The sequence below is a fragment of the Nomascus leucogenys genome, chromosome 21, assembly GCF_006542625.1.
Source record: "Nomascus leucogenys isolate Asia chromosome 21, Asia_NLE_v1, whole genome shotgun sequence".
Lineage (NCBI taxonomy): Eukaryota > Metazoa > Chordata > Mammalia > Primates > Hylobatidae > Nomascus > Nomascus leucogenys.
Window position 1 is genome coordinate 60,388,004 of NC_044401.1, and position 20,308 is coordinate 60,408,311.

A 20,308-nucleotide genomic window follows, 5' to 3' on the forward strand; every position below is an offset into this window, starting at 1 on the left:
CTAGTTCTGTGAAGGGCATTGGGTAGTGTAGGATACTTAAAGGGAAGCAAGGAAGAGGTATTTAGTCAATACAATACAATACAATACAATACGACAGCAGGCAAAGTGTTGCTGTTCATGTTGGTTAAATATTTTCCAGCAGCTCAATATAAAGTGGCAAGTAAGAGCAACTTCAGACAACACACAAACGATACTTGTTTTCTGTGGTTAAGGACCACAGAGATTATACAGGCTGCAAATCACTGAAATGACAAGCGATTTTTTTCTTTTCACTCATCTATAATTTCTGATTTTAAAACAATCAATAAGTATTATTTATATAAAAGAAAAGCTTTCTTCTAATTAGAAAATTATACATGTTCAATGGAGAAAACTTGGAAAACAAAAAAAAGGACAAAGGAAAAAAAGTCACTAGTAATTCACCATCTAGAGACATTCGCTCAATAGCTTAATTCCTTCTGGCCTTAAAAAAATGCAATTTATAGATATATATTGTTTACAAAAATATTAGACCATAATACTGGCACATAACCAGCCTTTCACCAAGCCATCAGGAATATTTTCCTGTCAAAAATGATCACCTGGTATTTCACTATATAGGAAAAACATGATTAACATAACCAATATGTTTTTTAAAAACAATCAAGACGTTTCCAATTATATGTCATAATAAATAATGCTGTGAGGAACAATTCTATACATGCCTCTATACATGCTCGTCTAGTTATTCCTTTTCAGCAAATTTTTGGAAATGGAGTATTTGGGTCAAATGGTATAAGAGAAACATTTTGCCTACTGCTTTCAGAAAGGAAGGATCAGTTTACATTCACCACTAGTAAAGAATCATGCCCATTTTACCCCACTCTCACTAGTACTGGGCACCATCAGGCTTTAAAAAGCCTTTACTAATGTCACAGATAAAACACAGGATTGCACTGTTGTAATTAGCGTGTCTTTGTTTAGCACCAAGGATGAACATTTTTCCGTATTTACTGACCATCTGGATTTCTGCTTTTGTTAACTGCCTGCTTATGAACTTTGCACATTTTCATCTCCAGGTGTTAATATTTTTCTAAGGACGCAGCTTTAATGCAGGCTCAAGACCAGGTCCAGCCAGTCTTTGGGGTGGGCGGCAGTTTAATTAGGCCACCAGATTACCTTCCCTACTTTCTGGCCTGCTGGCATGGAGGGAGCTCTCCCAACCCTGGAACACATGGGTGTTCCCTGCTCAGGTCTCCCTCCTTTTACAGGCAGCCCAATTTCTTTTGGTTGCAGGCTTTCTTTATTAGTAGAACAATTTGAAGTGTCCGTGTTTTCTGGTTCTTACCAGACACATCCAGTACTGCTTTGATACCAAAAGGAGCACATCAGTTGAAGCCACAAACAAGTCAAGCTTAGAAAATCCCCCCCCGAAGCACAGGAGAGGCACCCAACCACAATCTAGTTTGATCCTATTGCGTTTCCTAAAAGTGAACTGAGGTAGCATCATCAGAAGCTGAGAGTTACCCTTATCTTTCTGTGATAGGTTAGAGACTTGAAAGCACAGATGCAAACTGGAACATGAAATGCCAGTTTCACTGATGCAAGGACTTTTTCACATGCTTGAATAAAAGGCAGTGTCAACTTGGGAATCAACAGAGTTGTGTGGCTCTCCTGCCTCCACCAGTTACTGACAGTGTGACTCTGAGCAAGTTACCTAACCTCACCAAGCCTCAGTTTCCTCAGGTGTAACTGGAAGATACCATCTACCTCAAAGGTGGTAGTGAGAGTGTGTAGAGAAGAGTGCAGGGTGAGCACTCACAAAACGGCTGTCCCTGTGCTGTGCTCCTGACTGAGGCCTATGAGGGTAGGGACTGTGTTCCTCTCACCATTATGTGCCCTGCATCAGGCACTGGCACTGGCCTGCATTGCAAGTAATGAAAAGAAGGGGACTCAAATGAACAGAAAAGAAGCAAAGCCAACTGGAGGCAGATTGGAGGAAAGGTCGAAGTGTCTACTGGGGCGAGGTGGCGTTGACCAAAGGGGAATATCCTGTCTCTTGGGAGAGACCCCTTGGCAGGGATGAGAGAGATCACCAACTGAACTCTGCCACCCTCCCAAGGGATGACAGGAATTTGTTGTCCAGGGACATGATGGCATGAGACAAAAAGTTCCAGAAACAGACATAAGTCTGTAAAGATTTCTGATACAAAGTGACCAAAATAGGCCACATAATGGGAATCACAAGTATATCCTGAGACCTCTTTGCCTAAAACCTCAAAATATAGCCAGACCTATTTTAAGATGAGGGAAAAGAATCCATTCCCTTTAGCCTGCCAAAATCCACCCCTAATGGAATGAGCTAATCCTAGTGATCTGAACGGTGAATTCCTTATGGTGTTTTGGACGGGGGAAGGAATATAGAATGACAAAGACAATAATAATAGCTGGCAATCGTTCGGCAGTGCTATTCTAAGACCCTGACCTGAACAGCTGCATGTAATCCCTATGACGGCCCTGTGAGGGAGATACACTGTTCTCATTTTGCAGGTGAGGAAACTGAGGCACAAGGCAGTCAAGTATGTTAAGCGAAGGGAGCATCTCACACAGTTGCATTTTGTGCTTTCAAATCTCTAACCTATGGCAGAAAGATAAGAGTAACTCCCAGTTTCTGATGATGCTGCTACCTCAGTTCACTTTTAGAAAATGCAACAGGATCAAACTAGATTGTGGCTGGATGCCTCTCATACGTGCTTCGGGGGGATTTTCTAAGCACCTCCCTGAAGAGCTTTCCTTGCTCTGCCTTTTGCAAGTCCCCCTTCTCTTTGTAAGTCAACCCTTGGGCCTTGATCATTTCTGTCCTCACAGATATTTTAATATTCCTAGGCTCTTTATGGTGTTGCTTGCAGATAGGTCAATTTTATGCTTCCTGTCATTTTATGTAGGTACAAGAAAATGGTTTCTTATCTACAATGCCACAGGTCTAGATTCCCTCTAACTACAGGAAAGTAAGCAGTTACTTGATTTGTAATTTAAAAACCTGCTCAGGAGGAAGGTGATGGAACCAACTTGTTTTATAGACTGTCAAGACATTAAGCACTTGGCTCATATCGGAACAAAATGAGCTATTGAAAGGGTCTCCTAGACCAATAAATCTACTGAGCTCATGATCATGAATCCTGGGGCTTCAAAACTAGCTCCTACTCTTATGGTCGCTACATGTGTTCACGAGAAATGGATTCCATGAGAACTGTTGGATGACAGCCTCAAAAACACTCCTCTTGGTATAAGTGCGGGCTGAGTCTAAGAAGTAAAGAAAAACAAAGGTGCATGGAAAGGAAACATCTCCTGAACCTACTGCAGGCATTTTCCATACTGAGAAGTAACAGATCGGGAGTGCACAGTACACAGTGCAGTTGTGTGACTCTTGAATTCCTGGGCTGACCCAATTCCTGTGGAGCTTTCCTCTCAGATCCCCCAAAGGCTGCAAACTGTGGAGCTTCAATCTTGGTGGACCAGGCACACCAATCACCATTAAAAGGAAGGGTCTGTGATGAGAGAGAGGACATAGGACACTCTCCCAGTTTCCCCACACATAAAATATTTCCACACCAGGTACTCACCAGCAGACTGTAGAAGAATTCATGGACAAAGAGCCCCATGGCACAGATCACCAGATATAACAAATGATAGAGGAACTCAACATCCAGAACCATGGCTCGGTAGCCTCTTGTGAACGTCCCACAGTTGCCCACAAAGCTCATTAGAAAGATGATTTTATTGCATACCTGAGAACAATGACAGGACCAGTCAGATGGCACGGACTGTGCCAAACTCTTCATGAGAGCAAAGAGAGCATCTCACACAAATGAATTTCAGTCACTGTGCCCAAAGAAATGCTTCCTTTTCCACCCGGTGCCCACCAAACCCGCCAAGAACCATTTGCAGATCTAAGTCATTTCATTACTTTGCTTTTCAGGCATATTACAAATTACACGGTAGTCAAATAACTTCATGCGCAACAGTAATCAAGTAGCATTTCTCTATGGCAAAAACAAAATTAACACATACTGAGATTATGATTTTCAAAATGAGATATGAATCATTTCTAACATTCTTGTATGAGTTAGTCAAACACAGAAGTCACCTCAATCCACGAACCCTGTGATCAGCATGATCAAAAGCATTTTCTGAATTTGTTACATTCTAGGCACTGTAAGGTGGCAATTTAATGAGCAGTGATCAGTTCTTGCCTTTCATTGCTCCTAAGTTCACAGGGAAAACAAGAATTTTCTTGGAGAAAAAAAAATATAAGGGACTTCAGGATGAGTTCTGTTCTCCTGCCCTCTCTTCTGGGAATAACTTCTCATTTTCCTTTGGGGACCATTCCTCTCTGGGCAGCAGTCTTTGAGGTCTGGGTGGGGCTCCAACCTGGCCATCACAATATTGTATTCCCCTGGGTACAATGACTGGTTTAGAGATAGACACAGGACCAAATGGAGCCAATGATGTCCACTGAGCTCTTTCTTGGGACTGCAGCCAAAGATAATTTTGTTCTTTCCCACCAACTTTGAACCTGAGCAGCTGTAAACTCTGGAGCTGCCACATTACCAACACTGAAGGCACCACCAGCAGTGGGGACACAGAGCCAAAAGATGGCAAGGAGGAACTGGGCCCTGAGGACACTGTGTGAGCCCCTGTATCAGCTGTGCCTGAAGCGAGGCTTTTGGTTTCTTGGTCAAAATGAACCAATACATATTCTCCTTTGCTGAGGCTAGCATGGATTAGGTTTTCTGACATCTGCAACTGAAGGAGTCCTAACTGAACTACTGTGCAATATAGTCCCACCTTTGATAGAAACCCCAAGGCCTGGAAGTTCATCTCTAGCAATATGTTGACAGAAAAACTTGGCTCAGGAGGAGGCCAGAGAGGAACCTCTCTGGATGCACTTGGTAAAACCATCTTCTGCTACTCTAGCTCCCTTGGCCACAGGTGCGGGGGAAATACTGCCAGTTAATCTGGTAGGTCGGTGTAAGTGAGCTTCTCGGCAATCAGATAAGCGAGGAAGCCGACACCCACAGATCGCTGCTGGCTTTCTCAGACAGGCTAAGCATTCAATCTGCCAGTTTTTTCCAAAATTCTAACCTTTGCTAGTGGAGGGGATTTCATAGGGTGGGAAAGTATCACTGATTCTGGATGATCCATCATGATGTGGTTTCAGGGAGGGGCAGATGGTGCCCTGGGTGACATCACACATTACAGGACCTCAAACACACCCCAGCTCCTGCCATCTTAACAACAGGGTGATCCACTTCACCTGAATCCATTCTCCCCTCTAACTTCTGCCCTAGTTTTTTCCATTGCTTCCCCAGGAAATAGCTGCTATTTGTGGTCTCAGCCTGCGGCTGGACTCTGCTTGTTAGTCTTAGATCTGGCTCCCATCCCCACCTCTCAACAGAGACAGCTCATGTGAAGTCTCCAAGGATTCTGCGCACCCAGCAGTCTTCCCGTCTGCTCTTAGCATCTTTCCCAGCTCCCTGCGGCGTGACAAGTCTCCCATCGCACCCTGCTCACCACTCTCCCAGCTGGGCTTTAGGACCCCACCTTCTCCTCCTCCAGCTCTCAGAACTCCAATATTCTTTCTCTGTCTCCATCCACAGGTACTTTCCCTCTCCCATACATTCCATGTGGGTGTTTCTCTCTTTTCAAATTCACTCTAGGCGGGGCATGGTGGCTCACGCCTATAATCCCAGCACTTTCGGAGGCCGAGGCGGATGGATTGCCTGAGTTCAGGAGTTCGCGACCAGCCTCGGCAACACGGTGAAACCTCGTCTCTACTAAAGTACAAAAAATTAGCCAGGCATGGCGGCACACGCCTGTAGTCCCAGCTGCTTGGGAGGCTGAGGGAGGAGAATTGCTTGAACCCAGGAGGCGGATGTTGCAGTGAGCCGAGATTGTACCACTGTACTCCAGCCTGGGTGACAGATCGAGACTCTGTCTCAAAAAAATATGTAAAATAAAATTCACTCTAAATATTTATTATAGCTGTTTGCCCCCTACCAGCTCATGTTGTTGTAAATAGTAATTAATTATCTCAGCTGAGTCTTTTCCCCAACTGATTTGTGTTAAAGAAGTGATAACTGTGGAATGATTATTACAGAAGGCCAGAGAAAAAAAAGAACTAGACAGCCCATGGAAGACAGCCTCTGAAATACTGAACATTTTTTTCTACCTAGTTGTTTATGTAATTCTTTTGTATTTCTTTCTTAAATGGTTTCCTCTCACTGCAGGCAATCCCTACATTCCCCTTCCCCCAGTGATCTCTCTCTGTAGTTCTGGTCATGTATTTCCAGATGCCGCAGCTCACGTTAACAGCGTGTCTTTCCACCTGAAGCCCAGTAGGTCAACGATTTAAATGCATTTTCACCCTGAAAAACTAGACCTTTGCATGACTTCATTTTAGATGGCCACATTATTCTTCTCCCAATCATTTGTGACTGAAAATTTGGAGCCATATTTGCCTCCTTCATTACCCAGTCAAGACAGTGATACCCTCTTTGTCTGAAAAAGGGACCCAGAATGGCGATATGATTTGGTTCTGTGTCCCCACCAAATCTGTTAAATTGTAATCTCCAGTGTCAGAGGTGGGGCCTGGTGGGAGGTGACTGGATCATAAATAGTTTAGCGCCACCTGTCCTGGATGCAGTATAGCGATAGAGAGCTGGTTGTTTAAAAGTGTGCAGCGCCTCCCCATCCGCTTCCTCCTGTTCCAGCTCCAACTTTGCTGCTTTTACTCCGCCATGAGTGAAAGCTCCCTGAGGCCTCCCCAGAAGCAGATGCTGCCATGCTTCCTGTACAGCTGCAAAACCTCAAGCCAATTAAACCTCTTTTCTTATAAATTACCGAGTCTCAGGCATTTTATAGCAATGTGAGAACGAATTAATACAAGCGCATTGCTTTCTGGGTGGAGTAAGGCTCTGACTCTGTGCCCACCATGTGTTACTATTTCCTCCTCTCTCTTTCTTTCTTTTTTTTTTTTTAATCAGTCTCATTCTGTCACCCAGGCTGGAGTGAAGTGGCACCATCTCAGCCCACTGCAACCTCCGCCTCCCAGGTTCAAGAGATTCTCGTGCCTCAGCCTCCCAAGTAGCTGGGATTACAAGCATGCATTACCATGCCAGGCTAATTTTTGTATTTTTTTTTTTTAGTAGAGAGGGCTTTCACATGCATATTGGCCAGGCTGGTCTTGAACTCCTGGCCTCAAGCAATTTGCCCGCCTTGGCCTCCCAAAGTGCTGGGATTACAGGCTTGAGCCACGGTGCCCAGCCTATTTCCTTCCCATTTCTGACGTCCATACCTCCCTTCTTTCTTCTACACTATGTCCAAGACTCAGGCTTCTCAAACCTAATCAAAGCATCGCTACAGCCCCTAAAAAGGCTCCTTGCCTCTAGTCCCCCTGATGAATCCACATAACATGCCATACTGAATGCATTTTCTCAAGAATACTTCTTCGTATGGACCATTTCTTGGCTCAAAAACACCACAGGCACTTTCCACTACTGGGAACAGAGTTTCCAACATATATTCTATACAACACTAATCTCAAGTGATACTTAGAAAAAACTGCAGGAAAATGAGTTTGGGAAACAGAAAGACACTGTTTTCCTTGGAGGTTCCTAATCCTTATTAGTACATTAAAGTCTGTGAGGAAGCCTGCAGTAATGAAACCTTTCATTGTGTTTACTTCAGCATTTTTCATGTGGATTCACTCACAGGACCCTTTTTTCACCTCATTTATCAATGTGGAATATGCTCTGGGAATGCTGACCTGGGCGATGAAGTCCAGTTGCTTTATCGTAAAATTCAGTGCTGCAAGTGACTTATACAGGATCGGTTCCTACTGATCACTACTGAACCACGAATGAGGTGAAACTCTTTATTGTCTGTTGATAACATCCAGAGCTTTCCCACTGTTCTGCTCTGGCCTATGGGGCCCACGAAACCAAAGAACTCTTCTCAATCCCTGCTTCATGGCCAGATACTCTCCATTCCCTTTTTTTTTTTAAATTATTTATTTATTTGTTCATTTATTTATTTTTGAGATGGAGTCTCCCTTTGTCACCCAAGCTGGAGTGCAGTGGTGCCATCTTAGCTCACTACAACCTCCACCTCTCAGGTTCAAGTGATTCTCCAGCCTCAGTCTCCCGAGCAGCTAGGATTATAGGCGCATGCTATCAAACCCAGCTAATTTTTGTATTTTTAGCAGAGAGAGCGTTCTGCCATGTTAGCCAGGCTGGTCTCAAATTCCTGACCTCAAGTGATCCACTCACCCTGGCCTCCCAAAGTGCTGGGATTATAGATGTGAGCCACCGAGCCTGGCCCTCCATTCCTTAAGTCCTAACTTCCATCCTGCCTCGTCCCCGCTCTAAGCTTTTCAGCTTGACATGGCCTCTTCTCCTCTAAAGTCCTTGCTGCCTGTGCCATTTGAATACCCCTTTGGGACTTTTGCTGTTGCACTGAATTACTATATTATTTTGCGATATCACTTCCAGTTTTGCACGGGACCTCAGCTTCTTATATGCTCAGGGCAGAAACCCCTGGAAGGCATTTTTAGATCCTCCAGTGCCTCACATGTCCAAATTTTCTCCTTCCCTTCACCAGGAAACCTCTCCAATGTATGGTTTTATATCAGTTTGTCCTAAGAATTCTTCCAGAGATGAAATTGGCTTCTATCTCTCAATGGTAGTGAAACAGCATTTCTAAATGTCACCACTGACTTTTAAAGAATTGTCTCTGCTTCTCCTCTTCCCTCTCTACCTGCCCTGTCTCTGTATTTGGCCAGGCCCTCTTACCTATCCCTTCTTTTCTATGTGGCCCTTTCCAGAAGTGGGTACTGTGTTAATATTTGATCATTTCACTTATTGTCTAAAATCTTCTGTCCCAACAAAGCTTTGACCAGATTGGCAAAACTAACTTAAATCTCAAAGCGCTACCACTTTTTCTGCCTATCTCCTGACAGGGATAGTCCCTAAAAGTGAGAGTGCTGATGCCCAAGGGATACATTACAAGGCTCACTGCACCACGAGGAGGTCAAGAGGGAGATGTCCACCTGCAGCAATCCCTTGCTTCTGCTATTTACACAGTTGCCCCAAACAATAATTTTCTGGACTGAAAGCACAGGCCAGGATTCTAGAAACCAGAATGCAAGGCACTCCTATTAATCTGCAAACAAAACAGTGGCAAGAAAGGTATTCACACTTACATTGAAGGCGCCCAGAAGAAACAACGTGGGTTGTAACCCAACTGAAAATATCAATCGTAGAATCGTGGAGGCAATTAAGGCCCGGATGCCATGGGGCTTGGGGAGGGCAATGACGATGGCCAGAGAGATGAGCATGGCTGTCCACAGAAGTCCTGACCAGTGGGGCTCCAGGGTTCCTGCAAGGACAAAACAGGGTTCTCTCACAAATCTGTGCATTCACTGAGTACAGGGGAAAGACCTAAAACATGCACCATTACAGATTCTTCAATAACTTTTTTGGCTTAGCAGTCCCAACTCTCACCTCAAATTCTCTGCCCCATCCATAACCAGTCCCATCAGCATCTTTTGACCTCCAAGCCTTCACACATGCTCCTTCTGCTGGGAAGTTCTTCCCTTCTCATTCATCTCAGGTCTCAGCTTTGACATTACTTCTTCCAGGAAGCCTCCCCCAATCCCCTTCCTCCCCACAAAAACATGTCAGGAGTTCCCTCCTCCTCCGTACTCCCTGCTTCCAGTCATCCCTACGGGACACTGTTTCCTAATGGTCAGTTTACTTGTCTCTCTCTCACCAGATTGCACATTCCCCAAGGGAAGTACCTGGTGCCTGGAAGGTACTCACGAAAAGCTTGTTCGAGAAATAAAACTCATGCATGTGTCACACTTCACTCAGAGAAGGCGACGTGGAAGCCTAAACTTAATTTCTATTAAAAGTATGCAACGGAAAACTGCAGGTCCCCTGCCTGAATCAGATTTCTCCAAGGGAAGGAGAAAGGCAACTTCCGTGTCATGAGCATCATCCTACAATTAGATTATCCCTGCAGTCAAAGAGCTTATACCAATTTTTGTCATCTCTTGCTACTGCAAGTTCTATTTAGAGTGTCCCACGAGACGGCTTGGTTATATAACATGAGCCAACACGGCTAAAAATATAGTTCTGTAAAACACTCATTAAAAAAAAAAACACCCCTATTTCAAATGCTGTCACATTTTGAGTCTCCTTCAGATGTAAACAAGCAGCACTACATGATTAAGGCCACTTATATAAAGGAGCTTCACTTCTTCAGAGATGCTGGGATTGTGGCACCAATGGGGAGGAGACACCTTTGCAGGGCACAGCTCTTCCACCAGCTGCTGGCTGCCCTAGTTCATTGAGTCCACGCCTGCCGAGATTCAGCCTCACTTTAACAACTGTTCCCCCCAGCCCAGCCACTTACCTCTTCCCTTTTGAAATCCTTCAAAAGGCAAAGCTGATTGGGAATGGGGACAAAGAGGCAGAGGTTTCTCAGAAATTCAAGAAGTGCACATTGAGGCACATGTGCCGCTTTCTACACATTTAACAATTGTTAGACATCGTGTCAAGCCCTTGACGTTGATGATCATTTATTTATCCTATTGTCCCCAGTCTACTCTAAAGGAAACTGAGTCTCAGGTTACATTTCTTGCCCAAAGTGATGCAGCAAATGGCTGCAGACCGTTTGCCTCTGAAGTCGATGGTCCTTAATCAATATTTTAAAAAATCCATGTATTTTAAGTGTAAAATTTGGTGAATCTTGGCAGTTTATATAGTCATGTGACCACCACATGTAATTGTCACCACAATCAAGATACAGAACATTTTTATCACTCTAAAAGTCTCCTTGTGCCTCTCCACAGGTGATGCCTTGCCCCATCCCTACCCCCAGCTACCAATGATCTAATGTCAGTCCCTATAGCTTTGCACTTTCTAGAATTTCATAAAAATGGGAAAATAATCCTATCAGGTAGTCTTTTGTGCTTGACTTCTTTCATCTAGCAAGTTTTTAAGATGCATCCAGGTTACCATGTATGTGTTGATACTTTGTACTTTTTATTGCTGACTATATTATAGTATGGATATATTACAATTTATTTGTCCAGTTAACAATCAATGAGTTTCCAGTTTGGAGTGATTACAAATAATGTACAATTCTTGGAGTGGACATATTTTCATTTCACTTGGACAAACATAGAGAAGTAGAATGTTGGATCCTACATATATGTTTAACTTTAAAAGACAATACCAAACTGTTTTCCAAGGTGAATGTATCACATTGCCTTCCCACCAGCAGTATATGAAAGTTCCATCTGATCCACACCATCGCCAACACTTGGTAGTGCCCATCTTTTTCATTTCGTCATTCTAGTAGGTTTGCAGTGGTGTGGTGTTGTGATTTTAATTTACATTTCCCTGATAACTAGTGATGCTCAACATCGTTTCATGTGCTTACTGGCCATTCATACATCTTCTTCTGTGAAGTGTCTGATCAAATGCTTTGCCCACTGTTTTAATTGAATAGTCTTTGTATTGTTGAGTTTTAAGAGTTCTTTACATATTCTGGATATAAGCCTTTTATCAGATATATATTTTGCAACTATTTTCTCCCAGTCTGTGGCTTACTTATCATTTTCTGAAATGCTTAATGCCATTTTAAATGGACTCTTAAGATGATCTCAGTATCATCAGTGTGACCAGTACAATGTATGTCCCAAATCCTGAAGAGGCCAATGTAAAAATGCTGTCTCCTCACTATAACAGCAGTGTTAAAAAAACATAGCGCTAGATTCCAAAAAACCAACTCTAGAAAGACATCTTTGAGACAGTTGGAGAAATCTGAATTTGGACAGGCTATTACAGGATTTGCTGTTAGTTTTGTTAGATATGATAATGGCATGGTGATTATACGTATTTTAAAATGTCCTCATAAGTTAGAGATATACACTGAAATATTTATGGACAAAAAACCCAAGATGTCTAGACTTCTTTAAAATGTTTCAGAAAATATAGTACGGGGATAGATGAAACAAGATAGGCAAAATTGTTAAAGCTGGCTGATAGGTATATGGTAGCTCATTATACTGGTCTTTCTACTTGTGTGTATATTTGACAATTTCAATAATAAAAACATTTAAAAAGTAGTACTACATTTGCTTTAGCCATCACGGCATGCTCACAAATTCAGTAAGCAATCTGAAGCTGCCTGAGTTGCACGCTTTTGAAAGACTGTAACTTGTCAGTTCTAAAACAAAGGTGGGGGGGCAGTGATACTTTTGAAAAGGAGCTTTTAAGGCCACTGGTTCTTGGCAGTCGCAAACCTTGTAAGCCACAGAACCACACAAAATCAGCACACATAATACGACTATTATACACATTCAAGAGGGACATTATGAAATCTTGCCTTTAGGATGCAACAAATTCTAACACATATTAGCTCAAAGAAATACTTTCAGGTCAACAAACCAGATCTTGTTTCTAGGCAGGGTTAATACAACCCTTCTACTGAGGATGGTTAGCAGTGAGTATAGGAAATGCCCTCAATGCATCTTACAAAAGGAAAAAAGAATCCCTCTGAGAGTAAACTGATGCACTTAAGGCAATATCAGCTACTAGATAATGGAAAAGGCTTCCTTGGGTCATATCAGCCTCAGGTCAAATCTCCTAGGAGCTCTGATTTATGCTTTCAGTTTAGTCCATCAGCATGAAGTTCTCAAGCCCATGATTCCAAACCAGGCATCCTTGCCTCCTGCAGACCAGCCTGAGTTGATGGCTCACTCAGAATGCACCATTTTAGAGTTGGAAGGACCCTCAATAGTCATACCATCCAGGGGATCTCAAGCTTGGATGGGCAAGAAACACATGCTCTGGAGATCTTGACTAGTTTGCCAACTGTTCTTCCCCGGGTTCTACAGGACTTTCTGAAGCCATATCAAAGTTTTCTAACCATGGGCTTAATGTAAGCATCTCTTCACATAGAGGATGACAAGGACTTGCTGAAGTGGCTTGCCCAGAGTGGCTTGGCAAATGGGCGGCAGGAGTCAGGCAGAGACCTTAAGTCTCTGGACTTCCTAAGTCTAAGAATGGCACTGCAGGAAGCTTGTCACTGAAGGGTGGGGGGCTGTTAACTCCCTGTCCCCAGAACTGGCCTGAATGCTGCCACAAATGACTGGTGAAGAAAACAGACGTGGCAAATAATAAAATCTGTTTGAAATATTTTTAAGGCAATGGAGAGTGAATGAAAACACACACAAAGTAAGGGTTGAATAATCTGCTGTGAGGAACATGACAACTTCCCTGAGGCGAAAGGAGACCTGGGCCTCCTCCGCCACAGCCGACTGAGCTCCTCACTAGCCCTCTGCCACACATACCTCTGCTGACCGGCAGCTGGGTTAAGGTGGACATCCCCAAAGAGAAAACCTTGTAGCCCTGGGTTCTAGTCAAATCTTTTTAGATATAGACATGGGCATTCATGTTTCCTGACATGACATTAAAAAAAAATCCCCCCTGGACTTGTGTTTAGATTGTACTTTTCGGAGGGGGGGCATTCAGATGGTGGCTTCCATGTAACTTAAGGTCAAACAGAAAAGCTAACTCCTCAAAAGGGTAACTTAGGCATATAAGCATTACATAATATGGCATCACTTTCAAATTGGTCCTTAAACTGACCCACTACCCATACATGTCTGCTTCACTTGATGTCTGCATGATTAAGCTAAAGAGTGGAGCCTGAAACTTACTCCTGTGTGGTTTTTGTGTCTTACGTTTGGGCTCTTGATCCCATTATCTTTCACACAGGGTGGTTCCTGGCAGGTTGTTATATGCATATGTGAGGTGATCTGCCAAAAAGCTCTGATGAAAAATTTAGCTGGGAGGTGGACCTCCCAGGTGGCTGTTGTGGATGTCAGAAAAGGGGCCATGAATGTATCACAGAAGAGGAGCTCTGAATGCCTGCCACTGGAACCCCACAAGTGAGGATGCCTCTAGGGTGCCATTAATGTGTTGAGGGGCCCCAAATAGCAAAATGCCTCCCTCCGAATTGTCTGCCTTTTCAGCAAAATGTGTAGCCTGGAAGGAGGTGGGTTGGGGGGAATCCAGAAAGACCATAATCATCATGTTTTGTTATGTGAATAATGGCAGGTACCTCTTAATAGACTAAACATTGTACAGTCTGCAGTCATTCAAGTCCTGCCTCCCCTCTGACCCCTGGCAAAAAAAATATTCCAGAGATTTCTTACAAATTCTTTAGTCTGAAATCAATTCCAGAAGTGCAGTGTGGCAATACATACACTGGACTGAGCATCAAGACATCTGTGTTTTAGGGTTAGCTCTGCCATTAGTTAGCTATGTGACTTTCGCCTGATCTCTTAACTGCCCTGAGACATAGCTTCCTCATATATAAAACAAGGGGCTGATTAAGAGACTTTCTCACAGGTTTAATAGTATCTAGCTGCTTCTCTTTCTTTCCTGGTTAAAAAAAATGGATACAAAAGTTAAATTATTTTAAGTTAGATTTAAAACTAAATCTGTGGTAACAGCTACACTCTCCTCTTGTCTGAATGTGGATAACTGGGATCCCCAATATTGCACCAATACATCCAGGAACCACAATTGAGATGCAAGTCATAGCCTTCCTGCTGCTTCTAATAGGTTTTTTGAAGTTAAAGATATGGGTACCTCCTCGGACTCCCTTAAACGGGTAGAAAAACGCCACAAGCAGGTTCATCAGGACGGCCAGGTTAAACGAAATGCTGCTCCAGAAAGACATGTTGCGGGCACACCAGTACAACACGGGCTGGGCTGCAGAGACAAAGGCAAAGCCGTGTGAGGTTGGAGACCCCAAGCCGGAACGCCAGGAATGCAGTGTGGCCCTGCCGCCTGCTCTGCCCCACAAGTCCACTTTTGTTCCCGGTTTTTACCACAACAGTAAAAATGATCGTTTGTTTTGAACTTGGTACATAATGACATCAGATTGGTTTATTTCTGTGTGGAGTACTTACTGGAATAGAAGATATATTGGGGGTGGAGTAAGGAGAGAGGAAAAAGAGAAAAGCTGGAGCATCTATAAACCCTGCATACCCCAGCCACAGCCACCAGTTACGGAATCCGGGGGTTATCCACAGTTCACACATTGAGTCCTCGGTTCCCCCTAGGGCTCCGGGACCAGACGAGATGCCCGGAGAGACCCAAAAATTCAATTAGCTTTTTAGAAGTGCGGGGCACTGGGGAGGGGCGGGGGAGATACAGCATTCAGAGTCAGCCCCACTGGGCCCCAGACTAGGGCTGGTATCATTTCCACATTCCTCTCTGGCTCAACATGCTCCGCTAACACGCCAGTGCCTAAAAGCAAGACAATGATTCCTTTCCTGGCATTGAGTCATCTGCCATTTCCCTGAAGTTGGATGATCATTCTTGAGGACAGGGAAGTGAGGGGTACAAGTTGCTGACCTGGTGGTCAGCAGCAGAGTTCCCATTTCCAGGGCTATGGCAGAGAGAGGATGTGGCAGCAAAGCCATCACAAAGGGGCAAGAGACAGAGACACTTTGGACATTGCTGCCACCTTAATCCACCGTTGCCCACAGGTTATCCCACACTGGCCGGGCACTCTCACTCTTAGAACAACAAACGCTTGGTTACAGGGGTGCCTTTTTCCCTGAACTCTTTTTCAATGGTGCTTTACACTTAGGGTGATGCTCCAAAATAGACATGGTAGGCATAATTTCAGTGTCCATGTCAGAGGCAAAATTTCCAAAAGACAGTCTCATTCCACATCATCCCCCTCCAGAGAAAAGCATGGAGTACGTGAGAATGGATCTCTATCATATATTTCTTTTTCCCAATGAAGTCATCATGTAACTTTGGGACAGCAGCCAATGACAAATCCAATGGCCCTATAATAATGCTTGCAGCAGCAGCCAAGCCTTTGGGAGCTTCCGACCAAAATAAAATTATGGTACAATTAAATAGAGCCCTGGGTAATTTATTAATCGCCCGTATCATGTTTGCACTTGGTAACAGGCAATGTTTCCAAACTGTAGAGTTTTAGAGCCATGAGCAATCATCTAGTTTAAAATCTCTCATTGTGTAAATGAGGGAAACTGAGGCCCAGCACAGGGCAGAAGCAGTGGAGATCTTGTTACCCAGGTTAGTGATCCTCTGGGGTCAGCGACGGGGATAAAAATAAATGACCCATGTCACAATTCAGTGGGGGAGGCAGCCAGGACCCAGTCACCCACTAGGTAGCAATGTACTGTTTTTGGTAAGTTGATTGCTGAAGCAAATTTAAGCTGAGACAATTATCTGCTCTAGAAACAACAGCTATTGTGTTTCTTCTGGGACTGAAGCCCACTTCTGATCTGGATATGTAAACTCCAGAAGAGGATAGAAGAGATGAATGGCAAAGAGTTGATAACTGCTGAAGCTGAGTGATGGATATGTGGGAATCTGAAATATCCTCTCCCCACTAGTGTGTGTATAAAAAGCTCACAAAACAAAGTTGGGGAGGAAAAAAGGATCTGGCAAAGCTCAGTGATGGTCTGCGTAAGCCAGCATTCGCTTCAGAGGGAGTGCTCCGTATCAAATGTGAGTGTGTGCACTGCAGGATATGCTAATATGATGGTAATAAATGGTCTTCAACTATGGCATATAGTTCATAAAATAAATCTTATTTTTATAAGGCTAACATTCTACTTAAGTTGTAATGTTGTTTTCAATCTGGACAAACATTCAGTCCTTCAAATCAACTAGGTATTTATCCAGGTGCAAGAAGATACTTAGAGACCAATCTTGACATGCAATGTCTTTTATTTCCTGTGGCACGTGGAACTATGTCCCTATCTACCTTTCCAGACACTTCTCCCACTCCCCTTCCCCATATACTCTGCCTTTGTATCCCAATCTAGTGGTGGTTCCCGAACACATCCCATACTCTCCAGCCTCTGCACACTCCCTTTGTGTCAATTTAAAAATATGTTCATGAATTATTTGATCCTCCTCCCTTCAAGTGGTACATCTTAATTTCCCTTCCACTTGAGTATGGGCTGGACTTAACAACTTGTTACTAATAAGTAAGAGTAGAGTGAAACTGCTGGTTCATGCCTTCTGAGACTAGGTGATATTAATAAAAAACACTGTGGCTTCCTCCTCCTCTCTCTCTCCCTCTCCCTCATCAATAGTTTGCTCTGAGGAAATCATCTGCCATGTCATGAGGATTTTGAAGCAGACCTATGGAGAGGCCCATGTGGAGGGGAACTGATGCCTCCTGCCGACAGCCACGTAAGAGCACCGAGGAGTGGACTCCCTAGGTCCACTTAAGCCTTCAAATGATGGCAGCCCTGGCTGACATCCTGGCTACAACCTAATGAAAGACCTGAGCCAGAACCATCCAGAGGAGCCACTCCCGAGTTCCTGACCCCAAGAAACTGTGAGAAAATAAACATTTATTGTTTTAAGTCACGACATGTTGGGGCAATTTGTTATACAGCAATAAAAAGCAACTAACCTACTTTCTGTGGCAGCCAAATAATGTGCCCCCCTCAAACATGTTGACATGTGAATCATTAGAACTTGTGAATGTGCTACCTTACCTGGCAAAAGGGGCTTTGCAGGTATGATTAGGTTAAGGATGGGAGGTGGGGAGGTTGTCTTGGATTATCTGGGTAGGTCCAACGTGGTCACAAATGTCCGTATAGGTGAGAGAGTGAGAGAGGGAACAGGAGGGTCAGAGCCACAGTGGCACAGCATGAGAAATGCTGTACTGGACAATGCTGCTTTGAAGGTGGAGGGAGGATCCGGGGGCCACAGGTAGCCTCTAGCAGCTAGAAAAGGATATGGCCTTCAGAAGGAACACAGCCCTATCAACACCTTGGTATTAGCCCAGCAAGAACCTTTTCAGACTTCTGACCTCCAGAACTGTAAGATAATCAACATATGTTGTCGTAAGCTTCAAGCTCTGTGGTAATTTGTTATAGCAGCAATGGGAAACGAATACATCTCCCTGTCCCCCAGTCTCTCAGGCTGCGTCTATCCAAGTCCTACAGACCTTTCTAGATGCTACTCAGATCCTGCCTTTTCTCTGAAGCCTTCCTTTCTTGTACTTCCATGTGTCAATGCTTGATTACAGCTCTAGTCACAAACAGCTTGGTATTGCAGCCACTTAAAAATATGCCATTGTTGTCTGCCCACTTCAGATAGTAAGTGCCCACAGGAGGAGTCATAGCTTACACACTGTTGAATTCCTCACTGTACCTTATAGCAGGGGTCCCCAACACTGGGGCTGCAGACCAGTTCTGGCCCATAGCCTGTTATGAACTGGGCTGCACAGCAGAAGGTGAGCAGCAAGCAAGCATTACCGCCTAAGCTCTGCCTCTGTCACATCAGCGAGGGCATTAGATGCTCGTAGGAGTGCGAACCCTATTGTGAACTGTGCATGTGAGGGATCTAGTAGGCTGCACACTCCATAAGAAAATCTAATGCTTGATGATCTGAGGTGGAACAGTTTCATCCCAAAACCATCCCTCTGATCTGTGGAAAAATTGTCTTCCATGAAACGAGTCTCTGCTGCCATAAAGGTTGGGGACTGCTGCCTTACAGCATGTTTTCTACTTATCAGGGGCTAAAAGTTGGTTGGATAAATATACCTGCTATATTATAGCAAAAAGATGGAGTGCTGTGATCCTGGATTGGCAAGGCAATTTAAATAACCAAAGCCTAGGGCATCTCTTGGTAACATTCTTCCCTAGTTTTTTGTTTGTTTGTGTTTGTTTGAGAGGAACGGACCTTTACTGGAAGGCTTGGACTCCATATATGAGTGGGATAACCACACGGGAAAACCCCATGCAAGAAAGTGTCAGCATATTCACCTCTGCCTCGATTTCCTCTTTCTCTCCCTTCTTGTTTTCCTAGCCCAGAGTTTTCACTTCACTGGGGATAGGATCTTCAGGAAAGGATGTCAGAGAGGGACGGTGAGAGAGAGGATGTGAGTGCACAGAAGAGTATGTGTGTGTTCTAGTGTAAATAAAGCAGGGAAAAGAGTTCATGAAGCGCAGAGCAATTGCTATTTTAATCTTGCAGAAGAAAATACCAAGCCCCATCAGTCTCAGACAGACCTCACTATGTGTCTGAGTCCTAGCTGCAGATTTACTGAAGAACAGATGATCCTCTGCAATACATTCAGGAAAAGGTAAAACGGCGAAATGAATGAGCCTGAAAAATTGATTCTGCAGACTTATTAGGAGAGATACAAGCTACTTAGAGGGGAAAATGCATTTCATTTTAATTGTATTTCTGATGAGTACATTTCTCCCTCCCCAAGTGTCCAAATCATAATTAATTCAGTTATTATTTTCAATTTCTCTCTTACCAGCAGATAGTTTTGAAGCCAATTAAAATCTTTCAGCTGACAACTGCAGTTGTGCTTAAGTTTCACTGAAATGAAAACTGTTTTTCAAAAAAAGAATGACTGAAATAAGGAAGGTATTAGCTACAATATAATATAAGTTTTGGCATAATGACCACGCTACAATCCACCAATTAGGTCATCTTAATCCCTCACTTCACAGGTGAGGGTCTGGGAGCAGTTAAGCCATTTGTCCCAGGGCCATGGAGCCTATGGGGGGCAGAAATGGACTAGAACTGATTCCTCACTCTTTGGGGCTGAGGGTCCTCCTACTATTCCAGGCTGGAGACAATCTCTCAAAAAAAGGGATAAGGAAATATCTCATCTCACCAGAAAAGGTGAAAACCTTTTTGTCATCTCCAAAATAAGCCTTTTGGAGAACCTATAAAATACATACATTATACATAAACATTTCACAAAACAATTTGTAGAGAATGAATGTATCAGTGTATGTGTCTGACCAATTTCATAGACACATATGCTGATAAGGCTAAAATTACAGCTTATTAACTATCACGGAGGTTTGGATACAAGAACTCAGGATTGGCCAGGCGCAGTGGCTCACACCTGTAATCCCAGCACTTTGGGAGGCCGAGGTGGGTGGATCACAAGGTCAGGAGTTTGAGACCCTCCTGGCCAACATGGTGAAGTCCCGTCTCCACTAAAAATACAAAAATTAGCCAGGCATGGTGGCATGTGCCTGTAATCTCAACTACTCAGGAGGCTAAGGCAGGGGAATCGCTTGAACCCGGGAGGCGGAGGTTGCAGTGACCCGAGATTGTGCCACTGCACTCCAGCCTGGGCGACAGACCAAGACTCTGTCTCAAAAAACAAAAACAAAAACAAAAACAAAACACCTCAGGATTATTCCCTAAAGCTG

The 20,308-nt window shown here is 43.8% G+C and overlaps 1 protein-coding gene across 8 annotated transcripts in view; it reads right to left on the reverse strand.

Annotated features, from left to right (window-relative positions):
• ITPR1 (inositol 1,4,5-trisphosphate receptor type 1) overlaps positions 1-20,308 on the reverse strand; it is a 359,375-nt gene that overhangs the window by 38,039 nt on the left and 301,028 nt on the right. For all 8 annotated transcript variants that reach the window (XM_030802235.1, XM_030802234.1, XM_030802233.1 and 5 more), the window contains 3 exons: positions 14,709-14,831; positions 9,242-9,417; positions 3,603-3,767 (listed from right to left, as the gene is read on the reverse strand). In XM_030802235.1, coding sequence (XP_030658095.1) covers positions 3,603-3,767; positions 9,242-9,417; positions 14,709-14,831 — 464 coding nt within the window. The remainder of the gene's footprint in view (positions 1-3,602; positions 3,768-9,241; positions 9,418-14,708; positions 14,832-20,308) is intronic.